The sequence below is a fragment of the Pleuronectes platessa genome, chromosome 7, assembly GCF_947347685.1.
Source record: "Pleuronectes platessa chromosome 7, fPlePla1.1, whole genome shotgun sequence".
NCBI classification, from domain to species: Eukaryota; Metazoa; Chordata; class Actinopteri; order Pleuronectiformes; family Pleuronectidae; genus Pleuronectes; species Pleuronectes platessa.
In genome coordinates, this window is record NC_070632.1 from 18,755,074 (window position 1) to 18,777,560 (window position 22,487).

Below are 22,487 nucleotides of genomic sequence, written 5' to 3' on the forward strand. Positions count from 1 at the left end.
CACAGCTTTCAGTCCTTGATATACCCTTCCAGAGGACTGCCTGACTCATATATTTTTTTTCCGCAGTCCATTTTATACGGCGAGCAAGTACAGCACCCCTGTTCATCAAATGCAATATCATATCCCCGCTCCCCCGCTCCCCAGTCTCCCAACAGGACCCTTTCATGTCAAATTGACTCTTTAGTGAACAGCACTTCATGGATTTGATATTGCCTGGCAACTGTGGAAAAAAAAGCCCACTCCTCGTGGCTTCTTCAGGATGAGGAGCAGATAGCTGCGAGGACAGCGGTGGAGACGAAGAGGAAGGGTGGAGGACGTATTAAACATAATAACGCTGTATGATTTAGGTTTGTGTCTGGCTCGCCTCCAGGCACTGGGCAAAATGAAAGCCCGGAAAATCGGATTACGGAGTCCCCGGGGGTGGGATGCCCAGTAGCCATCTGACGAGCGCTCATCTACTTTTAGCCGGATCGTCCACCGCGAGCCCCGCTGTTGGTTTGGGGGCCAATTTATTAACAATTATTGCTCGTTAGTGTTGCTTCCTGCTCCTGAAAGGGGGCTCAGTGGCTGAGATAAAAGCTAAGGTCTATTGTCTTGTAATTATCACACTTTGAGGGGAAGGCTGTGGTGCATATATTGTCTCTGAAGTCTTTGCCTATTTCCAGTGTGTCCCAGGCCAAGTTCTTTAGGCCAGAGATGATGTCATCGTATTCATTGTTTTGTCCAGCCTGGGCTTTGAGACTAAAGGTGTGAGGTTGATCTTCACACACAGCACAGAGAAGCACAAATCTGAAAAAGATTTGACTGAAACTTCTGATTATAGGAACATTTGGAAGTTATTTTTCTTTTAACCACCTAAAATAAAACATGTTTACCTCTGCGCTGCACAAAAATGCTTATTGAGGCAACTTTCCTTTCTGTGTTAGATTACGGGGACATTGTATACGTGCATTCTTTGGCTGAAACCCTGACACAGTTATTCTCTCAGCTCGAAGATTCAATTCTTCGATAAAAACTACAAAACTAGTGAGTTATATACCAATGCTGGATGGCCCAGCCTCTCTCTGTTTAGAAACACTGGGTTTTTATGTATCTATAAGGCCCTTATTGATCTTTACCCCCTCACATCACCTCGCTTCTGACTTTAAATGTGGGCAAATTCAGTTTTTCTCATCATACACCTGCAACATGGAATAACATACAGAACAATCTACAGCTCAACCCCTTTTTAACCTTAAGGCAATTCAGGACTTGATATCGTATATTTTGTCATAACAATGTTTTATATTTTTATACAATTATATAGACTATTGAAAATAATCTAATTTAGGAAGCAGCAAACCAGAAAATGTGAATATTGTTTAGTATTAATATTGTTAGGTATTACATTTACATTTTGTGTATCAGCCACTGTCTTAATTGACATGTGATTACAAACCTATTGTCTTTATGTCCTTTAATTGTCTTCACAGCTCAATCTCTCCTTAAGCGATGGGATTTATTTCCATCAGAAGTAGACACCACATCCACGTCCGCGTATGAACACTCAATGAAATGCATCAGATGCTGGAAGGTCGCCCATCAGCCCTGGAACAACCTCCCCCGGCCGCAGTGTGCCGTCTCCCCCTCGTCCTCCCTGTCCGAGCTCCTCGCAGGAGCTGCTCACACAAAAGAGCTCATTGTGTCACTGTCTCACTTTTAATGAACCAGCTCTCCCGCGCTCTCTACTGCACTCCTCCCTCTCACCCTGTCCCCTCCCCTACGTCCGCCTCCCCCTCATGAATATGGCCGCGCTCCCTCTCATTATTCATGAGCTGGTATCGGTGTAGTCATGTGGCGCCGAGGCTGCTGAAGAGAAAAAGGGGGGAGTGTCTCAGTGAGCGAGAGTCACAACTCCGGCGTGCGAGTGTGTGTGCATGTGTGTGAGTCTGTGAGATAGCGGCAGCGGGGAGAGGAGAGACGAGACACACACACGCTCACTGGCCGAGGCGTCCGCTGCTACTTGTGCCACTGCTGCATCCCCATCATCCTCATCTGAACCTTCCTCAGTGAGACTCAGCTGGAGCTCTGCCTTCATCTGAGGCGACTGACTGAATGTGTGAATGGGATGCCTGAAGGAGATGCTCTGCTGAGGGGGTGACTGATGAGAACCGGCGCTCCGGTGTGGAGGGTGACCCCCTGTGTCCGTACACGCCACTGCTCGGGGGAGAGAACTGGACGCCTGGCGTTGCCACGACTACTATAATGGGCTGCAATCTGTGCACTTTACAGAAACGAGAGGAACACTACAAGCTGCTGTATGAGATTGCACAGGTGAGGCTCGGCCAAACTCTGGCAATCGATTGTGCGTGTTTGTGTGTGAATCCATCACGTGTGTTACGCAGAGAGGATGCTGCTGTTTGTTTTGGGGAAAGAGGAGAGAGAAGCCTGGTTGGGGTCGTTTCAGGGAGCTGACGGAAGAAGGGATGAATGAGGGATGGATACACAGAATGAATGTGAGGCAGCGTATTGGAGAGAGAGGCTTGTTACTCACGAGCAGATGTGTTTTGAGTAACGAGCAGTTGCGTAGAGAGAAGCTAGAGTGTGTGTGTGTGTGTGGCTCATTCATCCTGCTGAGGGAGCAAGTTTCTCCTTTAGAATACAAGCACCTGAGAACACGCAGAATATTGCACGTGGTAAATCTGTACGAACTTCTGAGGCGTTCACGTGACGAAGTTGAGAATGTGTCGTTGAACCTATTTGGTGTTTCGTTCAAAGTTTTCTTTCGGTGCTCCTGGAGAGAGTTCAGTGACGTGGCAGCAGAACACGTTGGTCTTAAAGGTTATTGATCTCAGCAAGTAAACACACAAAACGTTTCTGCAATAGCTTCAGATCAATAACCTGATTATATTTGTATAGCCCATATTCACAAATCACCATTTTGCATCACAAGGTTCAGGATTCAGTCATGCTGCTTAAGATGACGGATGCATCTGCAGGAGTATTTAGCATTTTATAAGAAACCAGGTCTCTGCAATGTATTCAGGATATTTAGCGAGTTAACAGAGAGCCAAGCAGAAGACAATAGGTGTCATATGCTGAGGGGAAGCAGATCAGATAAAATGTCACCTACCCACCTGCAGCCCCTCTTCCTGTGACAGTGATAACTGTGAACCTCGATGTGTCTCTCCGGAAGCGGAGTCTTGCTCGTTTCCCCCTTTCCAGTAGCGCCTGTCTTCACGGCGCCATGATCACAGCCTCATTAGCCGTTTTAAACAACCATCCTGAGCATTAATTAGACGTGGGATGTCTCCCTTTACCCTTGTGAGGTGACGGCATGAGGAAGAAGCGGCGGGGGGGAGGTAAACTAGAGCCCGGTTTAACCACTGATGCTTTCAGCTCATCACGTGTAACTTTCGAGACTCTCTCTCAAACTCTGCTGACGGACGGCGCCAGTCAGATTTTGAGAGGAGCTGTCGCTGCCAGCTTGGAGATCAGCAGAGAGCAAGGCTGAATTCTCCTAATGGTTGGTTTAATGTCAGGAAACGGCCAGGATTGTCAAGAGACCACGAAGGGTCTGCCACCGCAGCAGCGTCTGTCTCAGAAGAACCATAAAAAATAAAGTGCTGTGTTGGTGCCTATCTTTTCTATTTTTTTTACCTCTCTCAGCATTTGTTTTATTTATTTTTTTAAGATTCGCATCGACTATTTTCTCTTTGTTTAGCGAAAAGGAGGATCAGTACATCCTCCAAGTGGGTCGGTCTCCAGGGCGCACTTTGCTGTTGACAGGAGCTCTCCGACACGTCTGTCCACCCACTTACACAGTGAGCTGGTTGAGGCAGGAGCTGCAGCATCAGCACCAACGTTCTGATCACCGCTGTGGGAGGGAAGGCGGGAAGGATGAAGAGCGTGGAGGATAAAGACCGGGATGGGAATAGAGAGGATGCCGTTAAAGATGCATTTGGCGGAAAGGAGCTATAGGGAGTGGAGGAGGGTAAAGGGGAAATTAAGGGAAGGAGGAAATAAGTGAAAAAAATCATTAATACAGGGAGAGGAACAAAGAGGACGGAGAGAGGATTAAGAGGAATGGATATTGTTGGGTTTAACAGGATCCTCCAGCAATTAAAACAACATCAATTCTTAGTCCTGCGATCACACATTCCTGAACGCACATGTCTGCTGAGCACACAGAACACAGAAGAGAGGCACCGTTCAGTAACAGCACACGGCTGGTAGAAATAAGAAGAAGAGTCTCCCTCAAGAGGTGGCGTTTGCCTTGAAGCTACAGAAGTGTGTCACTGTGTCTGTGTGGTCAGGAGACGTGTGTTGTGACGGCAGCACCACTCAACACCAACCAATCCCTCTCCTTTACATGCACGCTTTCATCTGTCTAACGTGCTCAGCTCCTCCTGGCTCTGCTCTTTTTACTGTCTATTATACAGATATATATATATATATATATACACACACACACGCATTCTCTACTCTGAGGCTCCATCCATTTTCAAACTAAAACGATATGTGTCCACACAAGCGTTCTGGCTCAGTATCAATTTTAATCCCCGTCTATACTAACACTTCTGAAACACATATCACATGACACTTGCATTCACTGGGCACGTGCAGATGTACACAGGAAGGCATGTGTCTCCTGCTGGACTTGATTGTTGCAGATTGCTTAAATAATAGCACATTTCCTACACGTAAGCGGTTGTATCATTGGAAAATGCAGATATTAACTACACATCAGATGTTAGCAAAGATAACAATCGATTGATTGATTATACATGTTGAAGGGGGTCCTGTGATTGGACCCTGACAGATAAGCGAAGGCTACGTCCTGCCCAAATAGACCAAATCGAAAGCAGTGTCTACGAGGGCTGTCACTTTTTTATTCAAAATTCGAACATTCATTTGAAGGTGAGGGGAAAAGTTTGTATTGGATCGATAATGACCCGTTTGAACTCTAAATATGCAGTCGAGAAGAGCATCAGCCCGTGTGAAGTAGTATGTCTTATGATCCAGCGGAGGGCGCTCACTGTCAGCTTGACCTATTACCTGACCTATGAGTAAAGTAAGCCAGAAATAATACGTTGCTTTTCTACGAAAATAGAGTTCGCTAGTAAGCAAAGGCGTCCTCAACAGACAGTCATATCACCAGAGCTTCTGAGAAGTAATTTAGATTCTAATTCCGTGGACAGCAAAGTAACCATCAAAGATCAACGTCATCTTTGTAACATGCAATCTGTGAGCTCACCTGTTGGCAGCAGCAGAGGAGCCACCACAGATGAGTGGAGCCACATCAACTGTTTCATTGTTTCCAAACATACAGACCAGAAGGCAGCCTCGGATTTCGAACTAAAATTGGGGCCAGCAGCATATCAAAACTTATATTGACGGCCGCTACAAGTCCAAATAGCGGAGTTGATGCAATTTCAAAATAAAACGTAGTAATGGTTGTGCCGTTCTCACAGTGCGACTGATCTGCCCTTCCTGCAGGTTGATTCGAGGAGCGGGACTCGGTCACAGCGGTTGGTTAGAAACCTTCCTCCCCCTTTTCCCTTTCACAGCCCAGAAACAATTTTGACACTCTCCCCCGTCTGCCTGACCCCAGTAGCTGTGGGAGATTTATGACTGTCTCTCTCTCTCTGTCTCTCTCTCTCTCTAGCTCCTTTTATCTCTGTCTCTCTACCTCATTTTCTCTCTGTTCTCACAGCTGCTGGTGTTCTGCATGGAAATGTGCTCTCACCTTCCTCAGCTGGGCTGCAAAGCTATCTCACACGACTGTGCTTCCTTTCGTTATTGAATCAGTTTTCTTCGCTTTTCCTTTAGCCTATTTCTTTTTCTCACTTTGCAGACTCCTACTTTCTTTGCTAAAGGTGGTTATATTTCCATTGGTATTTGTGTGTTTGGTATTTGGAATGTTGGCAGGAATACACAAAAACTACCGGATGGAGAACCACGAAACTTAGGACCTACGATATGGGTCAGGGAAGAACCCATTAATGTTTGTATGAATCCAGGAACTTTTCTTTCACTTTTTGAACATTCCAAGACAGGTTGTTTTTCAAAATTCTCATGGATTTTGAGGCAAAAAACTCAGCCTTGTGAGTGGGTGTGATTCCGTCTAAAATCTAAATAAAGATCTCGTTATAGTGGGTTCATGAGGGGACTATTGGGGCTTTGCGGGGTTATGCACTCTGACTTTATCCTTCCATCTGTTTCTCTTTCTCCTTTTTGATTCCTCTGATCGCTCATCTCCTTTGACTACATTTTTTTCAACCTTTGCTCCAGGCTGCTCTCAGCTGGATCCCTTCCATGTTAACCTTCCAATGATTCCCCTCTGTTCGGAGGAGAAGAAGTAGGAAAATCCGTTTTTTTTCATCGCTGGTTAATAAAGATGAAGCCTCGTTGACCTGAGATTAAACAGCTCCTCCACTGCGGTCAGTCAGACTCGTTGCCTCCTCCTCCAGACTGCAGAGGCCATTCCTGCAGACAATAACATTCTGTATCTGATTTGACCTGTCATCTGGCAGGGCTTTGAAATTCCCATTGTGTCTGTGAGCACCCCCCTTTTCCTTGTGAGTGTCACACATTGTCCGTGCACCACTGAAACCCAGTGATGTGTGGCTTTTGGGGGCTAATTAGCAGGATGGCAGATGTTGATGAGAGGAACAACGCACCGAAGCTTAGTTATGTGGTTCAGGATGAGGTTTTTTTCTAAGTGTGTGTGTCTGTTGATGCATTAATTAAATGTGTTTTGACAAAAACTTTCTTTGCAAATTGCGATCAAAACAAAAAGACCCAAAGGGACTGCGATGGGTGTCAAAACTCAACAGTTAGCGATGATGCTAAGCCGGCGCTGGGCTACAGTAGCAGACAGCTTCTGTTTATGTTGTTGGCTAATGAATTTCATTCTCCACGTGCAGCACAAAACTCCATATGTCTTTATCCTGTACTGTAATTTTCCAATAAGCCAGGGTTTCTGTTCTGTTGCTTCATGTTTGGAAAGTAGCACAACCAGTTTTTTTAAGTTTGTATTAGACAGGAGCAGAGTCACTCTCCGCTGAATTTGAGAAATAAATGGAAAGCAGCAATTCCCAGCTCAATGAGGCACAGCAGTCCCTGATAACTTGCTGTTGCATATGAATGAGAATGAAGCACCCACAGTGTGTACACACAGACATACACGTCCGCAGGAAACAAAAACACAGTGGAAATTCCAGCTATGAAACCAGAAAGCTGTGTTCATGAATTCCAGACAGCGCTCATGAGGTCGACGGTAATGGAATCTGAGGGTTTTAGCCGCGTCGTGTTGAGCGATGTCACCAGGTTGACTGGACGGGAGGGACAGAAGTGAAATGAAGCCGATCTGGAATTAATTTGTTCACAGGGGTGGAAGGTGGTTCCCAGGGGTTCGGTCCTGCTGTTGTGGGCCGGATAGTCTTTTCTTTGTAGCAGCACCAGATGTGAAACCTGTGGACCAGAGACGGTCTAAGGAGGACAAGGCTGACTTGCTGCCGCGTCTGCGACACCACTGGCCATGTGTGTAATGGATATGCATTCAATAAAAGGTTGAGCAGCTATCCCAGGGTCCAGGCGCTCAGACGCATGTTGGCAGGCTCGTCTGGGCTTCATGGATCACACACAGAAAGACTACATTTGTGTAAGAAAGGGCATTAGGTATGAATGTAGTTTGTAGGTATACAAAGTGAGAAAATGTTTATTTTAGTCAAACAGTGCTTTGAAAGTTTTCTGCACATTTGGACACTCTTAGTTGACCTTCAGTAGTTGAACTTCTCAAAGACTGAGACGTTTGTTTCTTTTTGTACTTTTGTTCAAAAGCAAACATTTGGTTTAATTTGGTTAAAACTTGGAATATTCTGTACAGTACATTTGAGCTGTCATCATACCAGGTTTTGTTCGACAATCTTATCAAAAGAATTGACAATAATTAGATATCACAATGTCTATACAAAGTTTGAAAAAAAATTCTGTTTTTTAGCAAATGAATTAGACTCAATATATTACAGACACTAAACCCGACTATGTTGATTGGGTGAATTATGTAAAAGGTCCGTGATTAATAAGCCTACATATTCTGTATAACCTAATGTAAACATTTGATTATTTAACTGTCCTGGTTATCATAAATACCAGTATACCACATATTACACCACCTCTACTGCATAATCAATGTTTTTATTCCTAATATAAACTAAGCGGGGAACCTCTTCCCTGTTGATTCAACAAAAAATGTTGCAGGCCCATGTGAAATGGAAATGGAAATGGGAAGAAACATAAATACCCTTATGAGTTTGCATGTGGCTGTGATGTCATGACGGTACATTAAGGCTATTGAACCTTGCTATCACCCTCCCGCCTCAACCCGTCCTCACCACTGAGGCAGAGACAGTCGGCTGCAAATGTTCTCATCCATCTTCTTGTCCCATTACGTTTTTTTTTTTTTTTTGAAGGATGTCCCTCAGCCATTAAAATTGATAGGAGTGAAGACAGAGGGGGAGGAGAGGGAGAGACACGCTGCTTGATTGATCATGTGTCCACCCAGGAAATATTAGCCTGATGAATAATCTAGATTTTCTTTGCCACTTTAATTATTTTCAACAGGCACAGAAAGTCAAGATTAGATTCATACATTGACCGATTCTCTTTCTGCCTTGGCAGTGTGGTATAAAGAACCATACTTCTGTGTCAGCCTCACTCCAGTGGCCAGCTCCAGCTCTTTGAGGGTCGCTGCCTCCTGCTAACAGTGGGATCTAAATATGCTGAGATGATCTTTTTCCACTGGCTGTTCACTAATAAGCAGTTTATACACCTCCTCCTTTACTCTATAGCTCCCCTCTCTTGGCAACTGAAGCTATTTCCATATTTGTGTGTTGCATAACTGCGTCACGCTGACTGTATAATCGGAGATTTCATTATCTAATTTTGTGTGAATCACACATTTGATCGCTTCACTGCTCCTTGATTGAAATGGTTTGTTTTTAAATGCAATGTTAATGTAAGATGAGGGGAAATCCAGAATGAAGTTCGATAAAAAATGGATTTTCGTCAAGATCACTCGTTTTGAATTGGAGACGTGTGGTGCTGCTGCTGCACTGCTCTGATACAGATGATGCCACGTTTGCCACAAGACATGAAGTCAATGGGTTTTATCAGTCAGCCCACTTAATCTCAGCTATGAAGGATCAGAGGGGATTTAAGAGGGAGCTGATGAATTGACCTTTCCCTTTTCATCTGTGTCTTATCTCACTAAGAACCCAGCTGACCTTTTCAGCCAACGCATCAACTCCAGACCCCCGCGTCTAGTCACATCTTTCCAACCCGACGGGAGCATTGCTCTTCAAAATTTGTTTCATCTCACCTATGTGCGCAGAAGGAGATGCATACAAACAAAACCAGGAGATACCATTTTCCCTAAGGAAACAAATCTGTTTATCAGAGAATTTCTCCACATCTCCCACCTGTGTGTTCAGTGTAGTTTGGAGTTTTTCTGCTCTGAGGCAAAGGTGGTGAATGGAGGTTGTTTTCTAATGTACGCATAAAGATGAACCCAATTGTAAAAGAAAGTAAAGTCCCAGATGTTTTCATACTCACACACCTATCCTTTCTTCTTCTTTAAAAAAAAAAAGAATGACACAGTTTAAGCCTCCGCCAAGGCCCGACAGTCCCCTTATGAAACCACATTTAAATTCACTAGATCTGGATTTTCATTTGGATCTACACCAAATTTCACACACTCATGTATTCTTATTCCCTTCATCAAGATCCAAGAATTATTCTCTGAGAAATTAATGATAGTGATGAAAGAGTCTCACAGTGTCAAAAAGAGTGGAAATATTAATCTGCACCAAAATGTAAAGGGATCTTCCCCGACCCATAGGACAAAAAGACATATTTTAAACCTAATTTCAGATTTCTTCATCTGGTGGTTTTTGAGCATTACAGCGAACAGACAGGCAGACGAAAAACACAACCTTCTTGGTGGAGGTAAATAAAATTCCCATCACCTCATTAACTCATGGGGATAATCTCACTCTGGGTAAGTCTCAATTTGGCGAATGAGGATGACATCAGCGTGGTGTCATCCATGAGTAATATTGAGCCTGGTCTTAGTGCGTGTTTTACTTTCACATGCTCGTCATGATCAAAAGCCGTCGACTTCAATCAGACCGCTGCAGGGACGAGGGAAATGAACTACATGCCTGAGTATCTCGATGCTGATCCCCAGTGAACCAGAGCATCTATTTAATGAATGAAACCCTGTGTAAGATGACTCAGTTGGCGTACGTGTGTGTGTGTGTCTGTGTGTGTGTGTGTGTGTGTGTGTGTGTGTGTATTAATATCTGGCTACATGTTACTGTGTGGGACTTGGTTAATACCAAAGTATTTTCCGTCCTGGTCTTTTTGTTTGTCACTGTCTATTTGCCAGTAAACAAAGGACAAAGGAGGCATATTTTACTGCCCCCCTCATTATTAGCCATGACTTGTTTCCCCCAGTGTGACTCACAACTTGACATTATGCATTTTAAAGCAGGCCTATTTCATCCCTTTATACACACACACACACACACACACCCACACACACACACACACACACACACACACACACAACACAACACAAAATTCAGCTCTGTGCTTACATGACTGTTCATGGAAGTATAACTGTGTGTGGACAGAATTTGTGTTGCTGTCTAAACGGGCTGGTGTCAGTGCTTAATTGCTTTAAAAATGTTGTGCATATGTGTGAGTGTGTGATGGGATACTTTGGACTGTTCCTGCTTTCCAATTCTGTGTGTGTGTGTGTGTGTGTGTGTGTGTGTGTGTGTGTGTGTGTGTGTGTGTGTGTGTGTGTGTGTGTGTGTGTGTGTGTGTGTGTGTGTGTGTGTGTGTTTGTGTTCGTGGAGTGCTAACAGTCCTGACAGCTTGTGGTTTTCACTACAAACACTGGTTAAAAACAAAGAACTGTGGGATCGACACAGAGGGCTGTGCAGCTGCATCCCGGGTGCCTCTTAGCTGATTATCTTTGTTTAAGCTGACAGAAGGGCCCTCATTAATTTATTGCCATTCATGAGAACACATCTTCCCTTCTCTTCCCAATTAGTGGGCGATTGTAATTCAGAGAAGAAGGAGGATTTCAGCTCAGAAAAATATTCTATAAATGTAGCAGCCATAACAGCTATAAAAAGTTATGCACCTCTGATATTCAAAGGCTTTGAGAGCTTAATTTTTCCCACAAAGCTTGTATTGAATAATGTGATCTCACGTACACCCTCAACTTTCTACCAAAGCTCAAATTGTCAATTCGGAGATTTCTTTCTTTGTTGTTGATCTCAGTAATTGAAGAAGTGAGGGCTCCAATGGGGGGGAAACAATTAGAATTTTCCAAACCTTGAAATAAAATCTGAATGGTTATCCAAAAAACATTTCCCTTTTCTTTTCTTTTTCCTTTCTCATCTACTGACAAGTTCATATTAGATCAATTCCCTTCTTCTTAACATTCAGCAGTGTACATTTTTTTTTTCTAGAGAACTTAATCAGGGAGGGGGCAGTGTCAATCAAATCTCAACAAACCACACCCACACAGTCCACATACAGCAAAGCTCTGAAATGAATTATTTTCTGTGGAACTGTTGAAAACGTTCTCAATCTCACAATGTTAAAGAAAGTGATATCGTATATATCTGCCCTTCTGTCTGGATATGTGCCAAAACTTATTGGGTTATTTCTTAACCCATGTCCCACCAATACTACAATTCTCATGGAAGTCTGTTCAGTAGTTTTTGCAAAATCCAGAATACAAACAAACAACAAAAAAAACAGGGAGGTGGAGGTTAATCATATCCTAGAACTCGCTAGCTTCAGCAGACCAACTGGAAAGGTAAACAAAAACAAGTCACTTTTAATAACGGTTCATATTGTCTCTATTCATGAATTTGAGATCAGCATCATTGAGTGTCTCAGTGCTGCTGCTGGATGGTGACAAAAACAAAGCTGCTCTACTACAGCTGGGGAAGTGAGCGAGAACCCGACAAAAAAAAGCCCTGACTTTCCCTTATCTGCACCCTACAATGTGTTCAGCGTCCAGTCTCCTCTCATCCGTGAGATACCGGCTCCGACATCCACGCTGACATTTGGAGAAATAGGATGGTGTCAGGGCAGGAGCTGCCTGCGTGATATATACTCGATAAGAAACCGGTGACAAAGCCTCGGGTTCCCGCGGTGGACCCTTTCAGTGACAGCCCCCTTTCACTGTTTGTCTGTCCTTTTACTCCTCCGCCCTCCTTTTCTTACCTCACTCTCACTTTTATACTTCAACCTTTGCACGAGTCCTCGAGGTGATGATCGTCTGTGACAGGCGTGTGAGAGAGAGAGAGAGAGAGAGAGAGAGAGAGAGAGCGAGGGTGACTGATGCTGGCATGGGTCAGGAGATCAGTGTGTAGGGGGTGGAGGAGGGGGTGGGTATCAGGGTGACACAGAGCCCCCCGGGTGAGGCAGCCATGGTGCGTGTCACTCCACAGGTCAGCCGGCACCCCCTGCCGCTCCACTGATAAGCCCTGGCCTGACAGCCGTTTGATGGGGAGGCCGACACGCTCACACCTCCCTGCTCCTCGGCGGCCTGCAGGGCCAGACCCTGGGGAGGGGAAGCGATGAGATGCTCCGTGAGTGTGGCCGCTGCAGTCACATTAGCGATCTAACAGTCAATCCTGAGGGCACGAATCCAAAACTTAGTCGTGTCAGGAAGCCTGTTATTAGCCGGACAACAAGCCCTAAGCTTTTCATTAATGAAGATTGTGTTTCCGTTTTTCAGGTTGTGATGTGGCGATGTGTTCAAGTCCACCGTGGCGAGCGGCACCTGGGCTCTGTTGTCGCTGCCACTGTCACACTGACACACTAACACAGTTTCAAAGGCCCCGGCTTTTAATGAGCTGTTTCTGCAATGAGTGCATCACAATGGCTTTTTAAAAACCTGCAGCCTCTCTCAAATGAAATCAATGCCTCATCAATGTGGCACGACACCTCACTGTTAATGTCATTTCATTGGATTGCAGTCTATTTAAAGGTCCAGTCTGATTGGAATTTGAGGTAAGCACGTCAGTGGGTTGATTCATTTAATGGAGGAGCTTGTTAAATGTTAACGCTCCTTAGAGACACCTTGGAAGTTCTATTTTCAAACACACTTTTACAACACAGCCCATTGTTGTGAAACAGCAGCTAGCAGAAGTTCACAGAAGGAAGTGGATGCCTTCTTTGTGAGGCTGGAACGGTGGCCGCGCTCCCTCTCCCCCGCAGCACTGGAGTCATCCCAGCGCCTCCTACACAACCCAGATCCTCTCCCAGCCAGGCCTCCTTCCTCACAGCCTCAACACTCGCAGGCACACTGACACACTGAGGGGGGGGCCACCTGCCTCATTCACATACAGACTCAGCTTGAAAATGTGTTGCTTTGGACTCATTATGAGGCATCGTGATTAAATAAAGCCTGAAAATGCCCTTGTGCAAACCAAATTCCCAGTTTGGGCTGAAGTCATACAGAGTTGCGGACTAAGAAGGGAAGCTTTTACCTCCCATTAATTATTCATAATGGGTTTGCCTCATTTCAAATTTTTGAACTGACCCCTATATCCTATACTGTGCTTTATCTCCTATTGGACTCTAAATGTGATCATAATTTAATAAATAAACATCATGCTGTGTTGAATAAAACTTAAAACTAGCGATGGAGATCAACTAGGCGATATGGAAAGGTTAACTTGCGCCACAGGAGCAGTTTTTCATGAAACATTCTTATTTTTTCAGTGTTACCTTCTGCTGACAAATTTGATCTTTTTCATTTCCTATTTTGGATTTTCACATAAAAACAAAAGTATAAAAACAAGCTATTTTGTATTTTTGTGTTGGAGTCATGAATTAATAAATAAACTGATTCGTTTTAAAGTTTTGATTTTGGATGCCCCTATTGAATACGAAATATATATAAAGCATTTTTTTAACATGTGTAAAACATTCTTTATGACTCTTAATGTGCTAAAAAGTAACAGTAGATAAAGTTTGAGGCTCTTATTTCAGGTCCTGTGGTGCAACTTGTCTGTGAGAGACACACGGATCAAGAAAGACAAGACAAAGACTGCATAATGTCAGGGGCGCGCTGAGTGGTAGTCTATTAGTGTCACTTACTCCAAGTGTCATCGGTCCGTGTCACTTTCTCTCCGTCGCTTGTCAAATGGGAGGTGGGAGCGGCTGCTGTCATGACACAGACACACAGAGAAATGCGCTGAAATGTTAAAGCTGCCGCCAAACACACTCATCAGGAAAATTACACTTTTATTTCACCGTGAACAAGGTTTGTGATTCATGTAAGTTATATACACTGCATCTGGTCACATTGAAAGGTCTGATATTGACTCAGGAGAAAAGTGAATTTGATTTAAAAACAGCGCTTTCCTCAGAGGCGTGCCTCGGAACTGAAGCAGCCTGAGGGAATAGCTGAGGAGTAATCAATACACGAATGTCTGTTTTTATACACCGAGTGCATTTTAGTTTGTGAATTAATCAATAGCCGAGCATGTTTTAAGAGAGAGAGGGAGAAAGGGGGTGGGATGAGGATGGGATACCTCCTTCACCTGAGGCCTGCGATTCATCGGGGAACTGACAGAATGCTGTGTTTAGAAAAAGGACAAGGAGCAAGGAGAGAGCTCCCACTTGACACTTCTATGTGTTTATGTGTTTGTGTAGTCTCGGGAGGGGAGCCACAGTGCGTGTCTCAGCACTAGATTTCCCAGCTCCAGGGAGACGGTTGTATTTCAGGAAACACGGCGTCTGGAAATATCCCAGTTGCTTGGGGAAAATCTATCACACTTGTTTGTTTGCTTTTGGGAATGAATTTGGTAGTTTTCCTCTCTGCCTTTGTCTGACAAGTCTGCAGCTCAGTGACGGCCCCCGGGTGAATCTAACATATTCTTCCAGGTCTTCTTATGCCTGCAAAGGTCCTATGTCTTGTACATAAAATGTTAATTAATACAGAGATTGCATGGTGGTTGTGTTCACTGAAATGATTAGCCTACTCAACAGAAATATATATTAACTAAAAGGAAGCAATATCATTGTGTAATATAATGTAGGAGCAAACTAAGTGGAAGCCCACTGTAACCCATTGGTTTGTGAGCTGCCGTTTTGAAGCCTCAAGTTTGGCATTCTCACCATTTTCAGTGTGGCTGCTTATCTGCTGCTATAAAGATACGTATGGCATTTGTTATCAGAGTGTTGATACCTGACCTGGTCTGGCTGGGTTAAGATCAAATGGAAATGACATTCGGACTCGGTTCGGGTTTCGGTCATGTGGGCGGGTTTGCTGTCCTCTGCTTGTGCCTGTACTTTGGGAAAACATTAGGCTTAGTTCGGACAGAATTTACTAAATGTGTTTCGGATAAGGGTTAGGGTTAGCTAAATTGCTAAAATTTACCCCAGTGCAATCCACGTTTTATTGTCAATTTTACTCTGAACGATTTAGTTAATAAAGGAACATAATGCTGTAGCGAAGAAGACTTGAAACTATAATAATTGAGACAATAAACTAAAGTCATCTTCTCATACACTTCTATAGAAATGTCCCTCTTCTTGCAACAAGTGGAGTCACCATCTTTTGCATTGGCTTCACATTCCTGACACATGCACATCCATTGTTTATACACAGTCAATGGATAAAGCTAAAATGTATGCTTGGAATGCAGTTCACTTTGGTTATAAATAGAAAGACTGGCATTCATGTTTAGCCTCTTTATGGAACAATGTTTGGATGAATTGTGAAAACCAACCATCTGTGAGATTATCACACATGGATCTTCCCCGGCAGCACTTACAGCACAGTAAGTCACAGTTTAGGTGACTTCAAATAAGAAATAAGCTGAGAGAAGAGTTCTAGCATCTCTGAAGAGACAAATCCTGACTGTAGCACGAGTGTGTGAAATTGCTAAAGCAGCATATCTATTAATGATTATCCGCAGGATGCACAGGTTGGTTCATTCACAGTTCCCCTTGCTAAATATATTCTACTCATAAGTGCTAAATGTCCATTAGCCGAGGACCATAAATTGCGGTGTGCTGTTTTCCATTAGGGAACTGCATTTTAGCGGATTCTGGAGAATTAAACTCCATCCAGAAAACCTGCTGCTCAGTTTCCTTTCATAAAATGGAGCAGTAAAGTCAAGTACAGGTCTATAATTTGTGAAATAGGTTAGATAAGAGGTTAGATGCTCATGTCTATGGGAAATATAAAGCAAGAGCCATTAAATATTACTTTACACATGAGATTGTATTACTTTAATCCTTCTGCAGAAATAAATGTGAGAGGGGAAACTAAAGGTCAAGAAACTGCCTGTGACTCTTTTTATTAAAAAAAAAGATCCAGACCAAATGTTTCTGCTGCTTTAAGTCTTTTTACTGAGATAAATGTGCCGGTGCTCAACTCATGGCAGGAAAGAAAACACTTTTTAACAAAATGTTAAACCAAACAGAAAATATAAAAGGCTTTAAACAAAGTCATGAAGATTAAACTGCTGAACTGACGCATGGTAAACTTGGAGCCTGACCGATTTATCGATTGATCAATATAATCTGACAATATAAGCCCCTCAAACACCCATTGGTATCTGGGTTAATTTTTGCAGAAATACTCAGATATGAAAACTTTTATTATACAGGATATAAACGGAAGACATATTTACATTGTATGTGAACAAATATTTATCATTAGTTCTATACTTTGATTATATCCTTTTTTTCTTTAAATTTTTTGTTATTTATCAGTAGATTTATGGTTAAAATGGAAAACAATATATGTCTCAATGATATTTCTTTGCCATAAGCATTTCATATGACGTCTAAGGAGTCAGACAGTTGAAATCCATATCTGTCAGGCTCTAATCTCAGCCATAATTGAAGTATGGCCGCAGCAGCTTTAGATATTTTATAGACCATTATGTGTTGCTTGTGGAACATGGAGTTGCTCGTAAAGATGCTAAACTGTCAACACTTATCTTTGTGGACATCTTTTATGCATGCTGACACTTTCCACTGATTTACTGTCGCACCTGAATTAAAGCGAGCCATCATTAATTAATGTAAACAGTTCAACCTGTTTTCCTGCAACTGTCAGCTGATCCTAAACTGTGACTGAAGCACTTCCACAAACCAGTGGGATGGAGGTGGGGTAGTTTGTATTGTAGTTTTTGTTGTCTAGAATAATTCTATTTCTCTATTTCTGCGCCCACTGAGCTTTTATCCTTTGGCAGAAAATGAAATGCGTGAAACAGATTGGAAGAGGAATCCCAGAGTGCCAGATGTGAGCAGGCTTAAACAGGTTGCCCTACTGCTGCTTAGGACCAATTAGCATTTGTCATGACCAACTCTCACCCTGCCACCAGTTAGTATGTTTTGAACACCGATTTCCCTTCTCTCGCAATATGGTTCATTTTTTATTTGCTTCACTAATTGTCTCGGCTTCCAGGCCTCCTCCGCCTGTTTCCAACTCATAGAATTGTTATCAGAGAATCACAGTGGAAAAGACGCTTTGCTACCAAGCAGTTGCGCTCATCTAATTATAAAACACTAGGTAAATGTTGAGCAGATGCCCTCCACCAACAGCCCCCCCTCCTCGGCCTTCCAATAGAGAGAGCCATTTGGTTTCATTCTAGTGTTACATTGGCTCCACATGGAGCAGGGATCCTTGCCAAACGGCTGCCGTGGTATAAATGAACCTAATCGCTTGCCAACACCACACACCGTCCGGCAGACGAGAACAAAAAAAAAGTCCACTTCAGTGTGTTGGGCAGCACCCCGCTGCTGTAGCTCACTTCTTAGACTTCCTCTGCTCGAGGTGTCTAGCTTTGGAGCTTGTGTCTGCAGCAGGGAGTGTGATGGGGTCAGAGGATGCAGCGCTGCCTTCGTATGACTAATAGCTTCAGCGTCCTTGCGCCTTGCACTTGGCAGTGCTGTGCCACAATTAGGCATCTGTCAGTGGCGGGAGAGAAATAAGGCGAATGTACAATAGGGAAGAGCAAGAAGGGGAGATGGAGAAAATGAGACTGTTACAAGTTATTGCATAAAATAATTACCTTCATGTTTCAGACCTTCGAGGAGCAAAACTGTTGGTGCTCAAAAAGAGCTTCAAGCTCATTAAATGGCTTTGTTGTAGTAGTTTCTGTCTGCGTCACATGCAGTGGACCAAAATTTAGTTTGACCAAAAGAAGTGGTCTTGGTCCAGATCGAACTGAACAATGGCCCGGTTCATTTGCAGTGTGATTGGATGGATCCGATTTTCAGACCACTTGAAGTTGAGACAACTTTAAACAATAGAAGAAGAAAAATAAGCGGGTGACTTGCTCAGGCCCTTAGGAATACTGGCAGTCTTTGTCTACGTCGATATAAGGTTTGAAGGACGAAGACGTTAATTTTGCGCGTTTGAATAACTGTGCCTGTAATTGGTACATAGGTAGACCCAGCCCATGTAAGTGATTAGGACAGGACATATGTTATACTAAATTCTTCAGCATGCTCCCTAAATTGCTCAGCTAACTGGATCAGATGTAAATGTAACAAAGATTGAACCTCTGATTGGACCTTGTGCATAATCCAGTTGTTTGTTTTGATACAGTACCACAGACATGACAGTAGTTTATACATTTACTGGACGTGTTATCATAAACAGCAGTGCTAGCACCGCGTAAATGTATGTGGATCTTGGAAAAATGATGAACAAATTACGGCCATAATATAATTCCAGAAAAACGTCTCACTGATGTGTGCCGAGACCACCAGAGCAGTGGAAATAAAACCAGAACCCATGAAGATGGCTGTTCTCTTCCTCCAGTATCCTTCTCCTGGCTTCATTACCCCTCACACCGCACACTCTGTGCTGGGGAGGCCAAGCAGCTGTCATTTCTGTTTGGCAGGAGTGTCTCTCCTCGCCACCGCAGCCACAAGTGACCTGTTCCTGTCTCCGAGCCAGGAAAGATGACAGCCCCTCTGCAGCCTGGGTGGTCCAGGTGTGGGCTCTGGGTATAAGCTTCATTGGGAACCAAATCCATGACTGGGATTGCACTTGCTAGCTGATTATATTTTAATCTTGTTGTACAGATACTACTGCGGTTTATTCTACGTCTGTGTGTGTGTGTACCTCAGTGGGACATCAGTTGACACAGTTGGACTATAGATCTGCTGTGGAATTAACCAGTGTTAAGGGGCAGATTGCTGCAGCACTCCCCTCGCATTCTCAGGAATGAGAATAAATGAGCGGACTCCGGCATGAACAATCCTTTATTACACCCATTAGCCAAAGGAGCACAGGCCTTATGAAGCGGGTGACACCAAACACACGGCACACACATGGCCTACTTATGGTTTCCATGGCAGTGCGAAGACCCCCCCCCCCCCCCCCTTTCCCAACCACCACCATCGCCACCACCTCGCTCGCATACCATTACCACATTTCCAGCCCCCCGTCTATTTGCACAATCAGTGGATACAGTGCAGTCATCTGCGAACTCAAAATATTTCTGAAGTGCCAGCTAATAAGTGCGTCTCTGGAGCTCGTCCACCACCTCAATATGTTCATCAACACATTTTCTCTTCCCTCATTTGGAGAAACTTCTATCGATGGCAGAGTCATTAATCAGGAACTTTCCCTCTGAATCGTTCCTCTCGACAAACAACAGCAGCGCCAGGTGTTCTTAATCAAGATGGGTTTGTTTCCCCTTTCTTTTCTTTTTTGTGCATACATTAAAATTGCCAGGTGGACTACTGTTTCATTAATGTATTCTCCATCAAGAGCAAAGTAATGTTACAGCTCATTTGCGGTGCAGAGCTTCAGGTCATTTAAACATGTTTTGACAGGTGTTTCATTCCTTTCCAAATACACCGGCTGACGCTGAGAGGCTACAACTAAATTTGACCAAAATAAGGCACCAAAGCCAGAACATCACATTTGGAAATCTGTGAATAAACAACCTTGGCACCATGTTGAAGTAAGGGGATGTAGCGCTCAAAGAAGCGTTTTGCTTTTTGGAATTTAGGTAACAGTAGCGCCAGAAAGGAAACGTATGGAGAGGGTCGGGGAGTAATGTGCAGCACATAGTCCACCAGCCTGGAGTCCAAACCTGCAAAATATGTATCATGATGTGCATGCATCTGCTGTCACAGGTTTTACTCCTCACCCAGATCAGCACACATCTGTCTGTGTTGGCAGCCACACTGCTGCTTCCTCACTCACACTGGTGGCTCATATAACTGTCAAACCCACACACATGGTCCCAAAGAAGTCCCTGCTCTTCAAAACAACTATGAGGAAAACTTGCCTTTAACTTACAGTTACCAACACAAGTTATTTAACACTCTTACCCTTCCACAGAAAACTCCGCTTCTGGCCAACTATTGGTTATCCAGTTTTGACGGAGAAACCTGATCCAATTCTTATTGGCTTGTAGAGCTGCGCGTTATCTTGTTATGGGGAAACGGCAGCAGTGAACAACTTAAATCAAAATGAAGTTAAGAAATGGATGAAATATATCGTCAAAAATGCAAATGTGGGCTTCAATGTGAAAATACCCATAAACTTACTGCCACACGTGATGCAATTTTGATCTGATATGACCCAAAAGAACTGAAGGGTCGGACTTGTTTCTGTGAAGGATTAACTGGGCCAGTTTGAGTCATGAGAGTTTCATATCTTTCCCTGTATCTCTGGTCGACGTACCCAGTAGCTCCTGTCTTTTCTGTTTCCCCCTGTTCCAGCTGTTTAATCAGGACACAGAGGGAAGCTTTGAGTTCCTTTTGTCTATTGATGTGAGAAGGAGTGAGAGTCGAGTGGCTTGACAGAAAACCACAGACATCGACTTTCCCCACCTCTTGCTTGCACTTGTTTCGCGGTGCCATGAGCAACGCAGCGGGGAGCCAAGGAGTAGATTGATTACACTTGTGATCACTCTTCTGAGATAATGTCCCTCCTTTTAATCATGCATTGTGCCTCTGCTCTTTACAAGGATAAGATTATCATCAGCAACTTCATCACTGTCTCATTGTAAATGCCGTCCTAATTGGACAGCTCTGCTTTCATTGGAAGTTTGACTCTTATTTACTGCTTTGTCCTTCAGCTTGGAACACTTTTTCAAGGTGTTTTTTTTATGCCTTTGTGCACAGCCATAGCGCAGAAGCATTTTGTTTTGGGGTTTTTCATCCATCGTCCTGTTGTTTTGAACACATTATCTCAAGAATGCCTTGAGGGAATTTCTTCATATTTTGTACAAAGGTTCTGTTGGACTCAAGGATGAAGTGAATCGATTTTGGTTGTCAAATGTCAAATGTCAAGGTCACTTTGACCTAACGAAACACATTCAGACACTGGTTAGATTTGAGTGGTCCAAGGTCATGGTGAGATCATGAGTCTAGAAGAAAACTGTATGTGGAAGCTGAACTGGTTAGCGAAGGCATACAACTGCAGTGTGGTAATTCTAATTGTCTTTTGCTGTCTTCTGTGCCATGTGCTGTATTCTCTGTCACACAGAAATGTTTAATTTGTGGTCTTCACTTCTAAGAGGCACAATTACAGAGTGTTACTGCTGGAGTTTGGATTGTTGTTTACCACGGGAACATAATTACGGTACTTCTGAAATTGCTCTTTGTAAAATCAAAGATTTGGCAGTATTTGCAGTATGTTAGCTTGATCCCTGTGGTGTTGTGCTCTGCTGAGTGCTCTGAAGTCAATAACCTTGCATTTACTCATTTGGTTCACCAGAGAGGCCTTATAATCCTGTAAATCCATGGACCTGACATTTCATCTAAAAACACCAGCCATTTACCTGCCACACATCCACCCAGCTTTGCTTTCTCTCCACCTTTTTGTGTGTGTTTGAATTAGGTTTGAAGATTTGAGCAGAGGTTTGGTTCAAAGAAAGCTTTAATGAGAGTTCAGCCCTCGCAGCCTCATGCTATCATCAGTAATCCTGTCCTTTTGTTCACTTTGACATCGGCAGAATTGACAGACCCTGCTCGCTGAGGCAGTCTTGATTTTACCAGCCTTCTCTCTTGTTAAGTCCTTTGTTGGGGTTTGTGATGGGACACCAAATACTCTATTTGCCTTGGAGGAAAGTGTTGAAACCATCAGCCTCATGCACAAAACACACACACAATGTCGATTGTACCTCCAGGAGCTACCGTGTTGAAGAATTTGAAATGCCTTCTAGCTATTTGTTTTATCTTTCTCCTCTTTTCCAATTTCCCTGTCTTCCTTTTTGTTCCTTTTCTACCTTCCCTGAGACCCCACCTGAACTGGCAGCCAGTTAATGGCTAACAGGCAGATCAGTGGCCAGCCGCGGGGGTCCTGACTGACCTTTCAAACCCTCCCAGTTTATTATTTGCCCTGTCAAAGCTCCACATGCCACCATCTGACCTCCACTCTCACTCTCACACCCAGCGACCGTGCAACAGCCTGGCAG

At 43.7% G+C, this 22,487-nt stretch overlaps 1 protein-coding gene across 1 annotated transcript in view; it reads left to right on the forward strand.

Annotated features, from left to right (window-relative positions):
* Positions 1-2,244: 2,244 nt before the first annotated feature.
* The window catches only part of LOC128444870 (PDZ domain-containing RING finger protein 4), a 53,299-nt gene continuing 33,056 nt past the window's right edge, over positions 2,245-22,487 (forward strand). Inside the window, exon 1 of the mRNA XM_053427543.1 lies at positions 2,245-2,313. Within this exon, the coding sequence (XP_053283518.1) occupies positions 2,245-2,313 (69 nt within the window). The remainder of the gene's footprint in view (positions 2,314-22,487) is intronic.